The sequence below is a fragment of the Hypanus sabinus genome, chromosome 24 (genome assembly GCF_030144855.1).
Source record: "Hypanus sabinus isolate sHypSab1 chromosome 24, sHypSab1.hap1, whole genome shotgun sequence".
Lineage (NCBI taxonomy): Eukaryota > Metazoa > Chordata > Chondrichthyes > Myliobatiformes > Dasyatidae > Hypanus > Hypanus sabinus.
The window spans coordinates 22,335,666-22,345,873 of NC_082729.1; the positions used below are offsets into that span (position 1 = coordinate 22,335,666).

General features: G+C 43.1%; 1 protein-coding gene across 1 annotated transcript; it reads right to left on the bottom strand.

Annotated features, from left to right (window-relative positions):
* Window positions 1-1,838: 1,838 nt before the first annotated feature.
* Window positions 1,839-9,130, bottom strand: LOC132380583 (C3a anaphylatoxin chemotactic receptor-like). Its single transcript, XM_059949502.1, has 2 exons — window positions 8,246-9,130; window positions 1,839-1,955 (listed from the first exon to the last, which is right to left on the bottom strand). The coding sequence occupies exons 1-2, from the start codon at window positions 9,128-9,130 to the stop codon at window positions 1,839-1,841; spliced, it is 1,002 nt and encodes a 333-aa protein (XP_059805485.1).
* Window positions 9,131-10,208: the final 1,078 nt, after the last annotated feature.

Below are 10,208 nucleotides of genomic sequence, written 5' to 3' on the forward strand. Positions count from 1 at the left end.
CTTTGCAAAGCAATCCACAAAAGCTGTGGATACCAGTGAAGAAGCTGCAGGATCAGTATTATTACAAAAGGATGATGATGGAGTTGACCATCATGTTAGTTACTTTACGAAAAAATTCAATGAGCATCAAATTATTCCACCAGAGAAAAAGAGTTGTTGTCACTTATCTTAGCTCCGCAGCATTTTGATGTGTATGTTTGCCCAGCTTAGAGACCAGTTGTGCTTTATATAGATCATAATGCATTGGTGTTTTTGAGTAAGGTGAAGTACAAAAACAGACGGTTGTTAACTTAGAGTCCGATTCTGCAGGAATATAACATTATGATAACTCACATTAAAGGCAAGGATAATACATTGCGGATTGCTTTCCTCGATGTTAAGCTTGCCATGTATTTTGAGAGACATGTGGAATTTATTTTGATTTGTATACTTCTGTAATGGGTTACATTAGTCTGTAGCATGCTATATAATAACCATACATGTATTGTTTCACATACTGTTGTTTTCAGTTAAAAGTTTGCTCTTTCAGATCAAAGTATTCCTTTTTAGGAGGGAAGTTTCTTTAACTGCTTCTTTAAGAGCGCCTGACTGAGACGGGGCTATGACGTCAGTCACAGGCTGACACTGTTGTCTGTGGATTTAGTCAAACAGAGAGAGAAGGAGAGTAAGAGAGACTGGGGAAACCTTTAGCTTCAGTTTGTCGCAGCTGAGGCTGGGAACTCTCCTATGCCCACAAGGATGAGCTGATCATCGGCACTCCGTGCATAATGGTTAATTGACTCTCACTTCATATAATCCATAGGAGTGGATTTTCGGCTGTCCCGTGGGACGACTTGTGTGTTAACTATTGGCTGGGTATGTTATATGGTACCGCTCGAAGAGGACATTCCTGTGACAGATCACTTTTGGTTATCATTCGTATAAAGATTTGGAACTACTCGACGGACAAGATCTTCGACGACTGTTACCTCGTTTTACCAACGTGAAACCTGTGGAATTCGGCATGAATCACTGTGTCTCTACATTCCACTCTGAATTACAAAATATCCATTCTATCCATCATTTATTCTGTGGATTGCTGAATCGTACTAATTTGCCGTTTTACGACTTTAATAACTATTTCTAAGCTTGGTAGTTATACACACTCCCATAACACTGTTAACTTTTTGTTTGTTTCGCTAAATTGCTATATTATAAGTAGATACTAATAACGGTAGTGGTGGCAATATTAAAACGGACTCAGTGTGAAATCTCTCGCCGCTGATATGCTTCTAAAATATTGCTGTTCGTAACACTAATCCCACGTACAAGCTTGCTCGTTTGGCATCCGTTCTTGGGCTTATCTGAAGCTGTTGAACATTTACATCAGGTAAATACAACGAAATCGGCAGATCGTTGAAAGCTGTAGCAAAAATATCAAACTGCGAGGAAGAATTCAGCATAGCCACTCCTCATAACCTTTGACACCTTGACTAAACAAGGCTATTATTTTCTGTGGTTGTGCCCTCTAGAAATGGTCTCCTGCACTGCAGGAAACATCCCTTCCACGAGCTCCATATCTCGTCATTTCAATAAGCTAAGTTTCTGTGAGTTTTCAGCCATCATCCACCTCATTCATTGGATCTACGACGTGTATATATCTGAAACGATCAAGATAATCGATTAACATGTCAATCCCGAGAACGCTGTCGTGAATCTCGTCTCTGCGATCCAAGAACGTCCTTTGTTGTGTGTGATTTTCAAACTGATAATTACTCAATGGGGTTTAAAAAGATCTCTTCCAATAGAACCTAAAATGAATGGTCCAAATATTTTAATAATCAACGTGATTACGGATTTTATTTATAGAACAGTCCGCTTAACATCAACAGATATTTCACTTCATTCTTCAGCTCCTCCTTGAACTTGCATTGTGTCAGTCCGTAGTTACAAGTGCTTGCGCAGGTGCTGAGAAACTCCAACATATACCCAAAAATTTGAAATATATATATCGGTATGCTGATGCACCTGTTGGTGTAGAAATAGTTATTAACTTGCCAGTTTAAATAGTACAGAACATTGGATGTACACAGTAATATGAAATTAGCCGACAGAGAAAACAATAAAATGATTGACTTCCTCCGCTTTTCCAACTCCGGATCCTTCTCATTCTCGCTGATATTCCACAGTCTCCGGCAGGTCTTATTTGCTGCAACAATGTGCCTGAATGCTAAAGTATTGAACAGTAACAGTAAACAGATTGGTGATAAGTTGCGTTGGTGCCTAGCAATGCATAGGCTTTCCACAAGGGCGAAATAAAATATTGAGCTTTCGCTGCAGAGCAACATGCATCCACTGCAAAGTACCTCGGATAGCCCTAGCAGAGCTGACTGCACAAGCCGTTATTATCACCACTGTCTCCCTTCTCTCGGTTCAATATCGTTTTCGCAGCGCCTGACAGCAGATGGCGATATAACGTTCGAATCTGAATGTAACCATGAAGTAAAAGTAACAGTCCACGTTTGTAATCTGCAGACGACCATGACCGAGCACACTGGGGTCACGAGCAAGAAATCAGCAAACAATGAAATACAATTAATCTGCACCAAAATAACGAAGACGGTAAACACCATGAGACATGACTACCAGCCAGCGAGTGATTCATTTGGAGAGACGACATTTTTCGCCGGACAGGATCACAATAGCCGTTAAATTGACTGGACAAAATAATGAAAATATAACTGACCCAGAGTGCAGAAGGGATATCGTTTCCATGTTAAAAAAATACTAATCGTGGAAATCGGCTATGGTAGCTGACAAACTATCAGTCCATCTACCGTGGCCGAGATTGGATGCGGATAGCCCATGAACTCTGACAGTCCTCCAGCAATTTAGAACTGATAATATTGATAGCTTTGCGTCCTGGGGCTAAAGCACAGGGGGAAACAATGAGGACACTGAGATGTATTTCGTTTTTAAAAAAACAGTATACCCTTGAGCGATAGTGATTCGAAGTCTGCAGATGACCGGATACCTTTTACAATCTGGACTCTGAGGTGAACGCATACAGTGCATATGTAATGGGGCGGGCAATTTGCTGGGAGAGGCACGCTGCTTGACATCCCTACACAAATTTAAATTAACACCTTTCGGGAAAGCGCCTTTTGACAAAAAAAAAACACGAAGCGTGTGAGCAGCGTTTGGCTGTTGAGAAGAATTAATAAGCATTAGATTATCTGGGACAGGAGTAGTGCAGCAGAACACAAATTATGGGACCAATCCATTCAGAAGCACCAATCTGAAAACGTGAGTAGTGTAGAAACAGATAGATACAATTCTTAGAGAACAGCACTATTCCTGGTTGGAGAAGGGAAGATAATTAACTGACAGTCAGAATTATAAGTTCTGGAAAGTTACTATTTTTTTAAACTTTATAAAGTACTCCAAGAAGCAGACTATTTTATTGATGAAGCCTCAGCTGGAAGTTACGGGGATAACATGAAGGAACATCTCAGAACATTTCAAAAATTGAGTTACTTCTCACTGACGGTATAAAAGGTACATAATGAGAGGTAATTCAAAAATATGTGGCAATCATATCGTCCCTCCAGAGGAATTTGTTTGTTTGTGTAACCCTCCGTCCGGCAAGCGGCTTCGTCTCGGAGAAATAGTCCTCGGCCCGTCCAAACTTAAGAAGTCTCGTTTGAGAGGATCCTGCGAGATCTGTCCACTGTTACAAATTAATACTGTGAAATAACGAACAGTACACAATATGCAATTAAACGATTGAGCTTTATAATTCTTTTCTTGACTCTATGGTTAATAAAGGAACACAAAGAAAAAATACAAAAAGCCCCATTCCCATGAAACTGTCTAATGCGCAATCGCTGGAGCTCATGGTTTCTCCATTTGATTGCGTCGACCTCCTCCGAGCGTAGCCGACCCTCGGACCTTCGCTCCTCAGTCCACTCCGTTCGGCGGTCTACCAACTGTCTCAATTCGGATCCTCTCTCTTCATCGCTCCCCGAGAAAATACCGCGAAATCTCTTTTCCCAGAACCACAACAAAGAATAACATCCCCTCGTTAGCTCACCGATATTCCAAAGGCCCGGTTATCTCCAGTCATAACCCAGACATTGTGGCTACAGAGAAACTATTACCTTAGCAGTAAAACATTACAGAGCAGGCATTACATTAGCAGTGAAACCTTTCAGCTCGTTACATATGGGTCATCGGTATTTTCTACACGTACAAAAATGGATGCGTGGACACTGTTTAATTATATTTCAAGTTCTAATTCAGCGTAGAGACAGCTTAACTCTAATTGAAGTTCAAAATAAGTGCAGAGACAGTTTAACTCTACTTCAAGATCAAATTGAACGTTGACACAGTTTAACTATAGTGTAAGTGGAAATTAAGCTCGCATAAACGGCGTGCGCAAGCAGCTCGTTGCACACTCTCTCCCCACTCTTACAGCCCTCATGATCCCCTTAAACTTTTCACCACTTACCCTTAATCCATGACGTATTGAAGTTCCACCCAAATTCAATGGGGAAAAAAAAAACATCTTATCTTTCTCTATTTTTTCCCTTCAAAATTTTGTATGCCGATGCTAACTCTCCACTCAAACTTCTGGGTCGAAGGGATAAAACCCCCGTTGTTGTGTATGTGGCCTGTTTACACAACTACGTTATTAATTAAAACTCTGGAGACCGGAACTAAGTTCCATGGTTCTGTTCTGGTAGAGTCCGAACTTTGACACACACATACAGACCAATACGCGCCTAATAGCGCATGCAATGACGTAGGTAAAGTAAAGTAAAGTAAAGTAGTCCCTTATTATAATGTCGGCTCAACGGTACACCCCTCCCCGTTTTTTTATTCGTGTACCACCTGTTTTTCTCTTTACTGGGGCACTATGCTAAACAAATATGTTTACCCTGAACGTACAAGCGCCTACCATTTGTTTACAAATTATAACTAAGTAACTTAATAATATCAAATTGTAACAGGCCTCGTTTAACAAGCGAGTTTAAACTAAATCCGGAGCCAGTGCCTTACCAGGAATACTGACAGCTGCAAATACAGGATAATAACTGCTGACAATATGGAAAAATTGCCGGATATCCCAGCTTCCGTTTGAAGTGAGATTCCGAGTATGAAACCTCTTACTACCACTGTTTTAAGGTGCTCTTACATTTCAGCCGGGGTGCCCACCTCAGTTATATTTGTAACTACTGTTCTGGGAAACTGCTTTCACTGATTATGTCGTGACGTATTCCATAAACTCTTTGACGGATATTATACGTAATCTGTGTTCTGATTATCGTGACAGAAATTCATGGGAAAGCATTGTACGTCCTATTGTGTGTCAAATTAAATGCGTGTTGTTCGCTTTAAACAAATTAACAATAACATTAGAAAAATAACTTAGACTATAACTTAAAGGCAGTCTGTATCTAATTTAGAAGTGAAGTGGGGGAAAACATTGTTGGAAGGGATAGGTTAACATTGGGGTAGCGATCCCTGATTACTCCTGGTACAGTGCTGGAGATGTTAGGGACGGAGAAATAGGCTAGGTGAATGTGCGGCTGAAGAGTTACAGTTTCTTCTTGAAGCCAAGTCTGTTCCATTATTGTGGTCTCTTCTGAGGAAGAGGCCAGGTATACAAACTGAATAGGTTTCACTACTACACGACGGGAGCAATATGCTACCGGAGAAATTTTCTTTTGCTGTAGGGAGACAGTTTACATTAGATTGGAGGGGTGTGGTAGAATCGAGAGAGAATTCTTTGTGATAAAGCTGGTTCGAGTTTTTATCAGTGCTGGAGCTGTAGGGATCGTTTGAACTGATTTCGCAAGGGATTGAAATATGAGTGATTTTGCTGAGGATGCAGAAGCTGTTTTACAAAAAGAGGAAGTGTGTACTGAGATTGATAGTGTTTCGCAACCAGCAACGATAGATATGAAATTGAGTCGGGTTTTTTTTGTGTATTTCTGTAGTGCATTTGCTATACACTATACCCTATATGCAATGGCGTTCAATGAACGATAAGCTACAGGAGACTGTATTAGCGGAATGGGTGTTGGACGAGTTGATGAACCGTTCAGAAGAAGTGGACCGAGTGTTTCGGCAGAGTGGACAATTTCTGTGCTGAACGTAGCGATGTGTAAACAAACTACAATCTTCAGCTAGTTTTGTGAAACAAAAATTCTGTGATCGTAACAGCTGACTTCGAAATCGCTGAAGTCACTGGAGGACAGCAATAGCAGCAGGAATTTAACAAAGCGATTATTTCAGTCTGATATTTCCCATAAAATATAATTAAGCAAGAACAAGAACCATTAATTTATGGTACCACAAATGCCAGATAAGTGAAATATAAGTTTAAACGTTTTCTTATAATAAGGCTGTAGTAAATGTTGAAGATAAAATCTACAGAGGCAAATAGTGAATTTCCCTGACTTGAGGATCTACGCTGGGAACACTATAATTCCTGCAAAGTTTTGCAATCTCCGCGCAGATGCGTTCCTCTTCCTACCGATGACGATAAGCAGGCCTAAGGTACAATCCCAACAAGTCGGTAATCAACTTTTTCCATCTGAGATCCGCCCAGAAAACCCCAATGGATGACCCTTTCGTAATTCTACCTCGGGCACTTGCCTTCACATTCTTCTTAATCAAAAATACCGTTTAATCTGTTCTACGGTCAATGGTCGCCAAGTGCTTTCACACTAACACCTCAATCACTTGCCCTGCCCCATTTCCCATGTGCAAATCATGCTTTCTCTCTTCCTGGTTAGGTCTACTACACGTTGCACCAGGGCACAGTTATGAACACAGTTAACATTCTCTGCCTCAGTTAAATTTGTAGCTATCCCAGTCTGTAAAGTTAAAGTTACCAACGCGAGCAAACCTATTCTTTATACAGCTTTCTGAAATCTCCATGGCATTGCGTTCTTCTCTTTCCCGTTGACCAGGGTGACCTATAGTGCAATCCCAAGAAGGTGGTTATCTCAGCTTCACTCAGACGGTCACTGGAGAGTCCTCATCAATATTGCCTCGGCATAGTGGCGCCACATTCTTAAATGCAACTTCCCCCTTCCCATACCCCTTTCCCACCACCTGCTTTTATCTATATCCCTCCTATAGCACCTGGATCGTGAAAATGCAACATTAGCATATCCCGTCACCCTGAGTCATGGTTCTGTAACAATTAAAATAGGTAACTATGCACGCCCTGAGCAGAGCACTGGCTTTGGTAGTTTTCTCTGGAAATTTGGAGGCTGATCGAAAACCTGAGGGGAGTTTACAAAACATAGAAGGTAAAGTTAGTTTATTGTCCTTTCATCGAAGGGAGAGAAATCAAATACTAGTGGACATGCTTTGATGTTGAGAGACAGAAATTTCAAGTTCGTGTGTGGGGTAGATTTTTACACAGTAGTGTCGGGTGATGGAACACACTGTGCGGAGAGTTAGTGGAAGCATTATGAGGATCAAAATGAAGTCTGCCGAAGGAAGGTCTCCCAATCTCTGAGTTCAAACCTCGAGGTAGAGCAATTTGAGGAACCTGGAAATAGCACTTATCCAACACGGTAGACGACGAGGAAGTATTCCACTTAATTCTGAGATGCACTTGGAGTATGTAATAGGGTGGCTTCGAGAGAGATTCTCCGTGTCTCTCGTCTTGGGAGTGTCAGTTGCGACCATGTTGATGGAGTATTTGTAACTATGAGCGTATGACGAGACGGTGTAGAGGTTGATACATCTTTGTCAAAAGTGAGATGATTACAGACAATTCCAGAACCCTTAACAGCACCGATAGACAGAAGGGTCTTACGTTTCAAGTCTAGAGCTCCCAGTATTTCCACATAATAGCTGTCTTGTGAAGATAGTGCTGGCCATGCTTGCCTTCGTTGGTTGGGACGTTGCAAATCAGATTTGATAACTTGTGTTGCAGAAGTGCAAACCATTGGCGAAGCTGCGCTTCAACAGGACTGTACAGTCTGAACGACACATTACTGGAAGAATGTGGAGCCATTAGAGCGGGTGCAGACGAGTTTCACCAGGATGCTGCATGATTATTAGTTAATATAAGCGGTATGTCAAAACACAGAGAGAGGCATCCACCGTGGAAACCGCTTGTTGCCGAATCCCACTTAGAACACCTGAGAGGATGCAGTTTGAATGAAGCTCCACGACGAGTTCGACCAGGCACCGGCTGCAACTAAGATGCTGGATTGGGAGGGTCGGTCCGAAATACAGCCTCTTCTTCGAGGAAGGCCAGACGGAGCGAGGAGGCAAGGGAACGTCTGAAGACCTGGCGAAAGTCGCGGCCGGTGAAGACGTAGAGAAAAGGGTTGAGTGCGCTGTTGAAGCTGGCCATGGCGATGGCTATATAATTCCAACTTTGAGCGCAATAATTGAAAAAGACTGATGCGAAACTGGTACAGTAGTACGGGAGCCAGGACGCTATAAAGGCGGCGAACATGATCAGGATGAGGCGGATGGGCTTCCTAGACTTATTGAACTTGTCCCGGTGTAGCTTAAGACCGATCAGGGCACAGCAGATGGTCATGATCACGACGGGGATGACGAAGATAAGGACAGCCCAAGTGACCTTCAGAATGTCCCCTGTCATCTGCCCAAAATAATGTTTAATCTTGTTGTACAGCAGGGTGATCATACAGGCGAGGATGGAAAGGCCGCAGACCACGGTGAAGGCCGTATGTACCCAACGCAGCTTCATGTGTTGATAGTACCAAACGGGCTGAGTGACGGCTATGCAACGGACGATGCTGATCACCGTCAACATGAAGACGCTGATGGATCCGTTGTAGACGATGGCAGAGAACAGCAATGTCAGATGTAAGTCGTCAAAATTCAACGTGCCTTGTCGGGCGACGTCGACGATCCAGAAGGGGAGGGTGAGGCAGCAGATTATGTCTGCCACAGCCAGGTTCAGGAAACATGTTGTGTGTATCTTTCTCTCCATCTTAAAGCCCGTCACCCAAATGACAGCGCTATTCCCGGGAACGCCGAGCAGGAAGGCGATGACATAGGAGATCATGGTCAATTTATAGACGGCTGGGTCATTGGATGTGTTGTTCCCAGCAGTGGTATGGTTACACATATCCTCCTGGATTGACATATTCTTCCAAGTGGTGAGTCTGAGAGAGTTAGGGAATTTGTGGATGGGGAGTGTGAGGGGTAGGAAAGATGGACAGATAGAGAAAGAGTGTGTGCATTATTAAGAGGGCAGAAGATTCGGCAGTCCTGCCGAGCCCTCTTCTTGTCCCTGCTACTGACGGATCACCCTCCTCACCGCTCCTCCCACAGTGCCAAATTCTCTGCTCACCGCCTCTCCCCAAACGCAGCTCTCCCGCCTCATCGCCTCCTGCCAGCCCTGCGGAACCTCCTCAACGCACATCACCAACCCCCCAACCCCCAGTGCGACGCTCCCATCTAACGGCTCCCTCCACGGAGTGGCAATCCTTTCTCACAACAATTCCCATAACGATTTGGGGCGAATGGCACGGGGAAGTACTGATACGTTCTCACCCAGTGGAAAACGTTCTGGAGTTGTAGACCGTCAAGATGGGTCTAATGCTTAGAGTAGGGGGTGTATCAGTTATTGATATGAGGAGAGAAATGCCAGATGGAATTTGATCCGTGGAAGCGTCACGTTCTGCACTTTGGGAGGTTGAATTTAAGGGAAAAACATGCAGTTAATCGTATTACCTTTCGAACCCTGAAGGAGAGAGGAATCTGGGGATTCAAGTCCCTCGGTCCTTAAAAGTGCATAAACAATATCGAGCGTGTTTAAGAAGACATGTGCCACGTTTGCTTTTCCTAACATAACGCCTCGGATATTTGGTCAGGAGGTCTTGTCACACGAGGTTGGATTTGGAATATTGTTTGCAGCTCTAGGCACCACATTACAGGAGGGATCGGGAGGCGCTCGCGAAGGGGCAGGAGACGTTCATCACGATTTGTATTGGATTTGAGGGTTCGAGTTAAAAGGAGCAGTTGAAAATATTAGTCTTTTTTTTCCGGAGCATATGGGCTGAGAATGGAGGCTCATAAAACTATGAGATGCACAGATAGGAAAAGTAGTCAGTGACTTTCTGTAGTCACTGACTACATGACTACAAATATAGTCAGTGTAGTCAGCGTAGAATATTGGTGGATGTGAATGGAATTTGCGCGGGGGCAAGTTTTGGACTGCC

Bases quoted from the DNA above. Each gene is read 5' to 3' on its own strand.
- LOC132380583 (XM_059949502.1), bottom strand. From the start codon at position 9,130: ATGTCAATCCAGGAGGATATGTGTAACCATACCACTGCTGGGAACAAC. The intron at 1,956-8,245 runs GCTGTATTTCGG...TATATGTTGGAG, and splicing joins TGGCCTTCCTCGAAGAAGAG to TTTCTCAGCACCTGCGCAAG.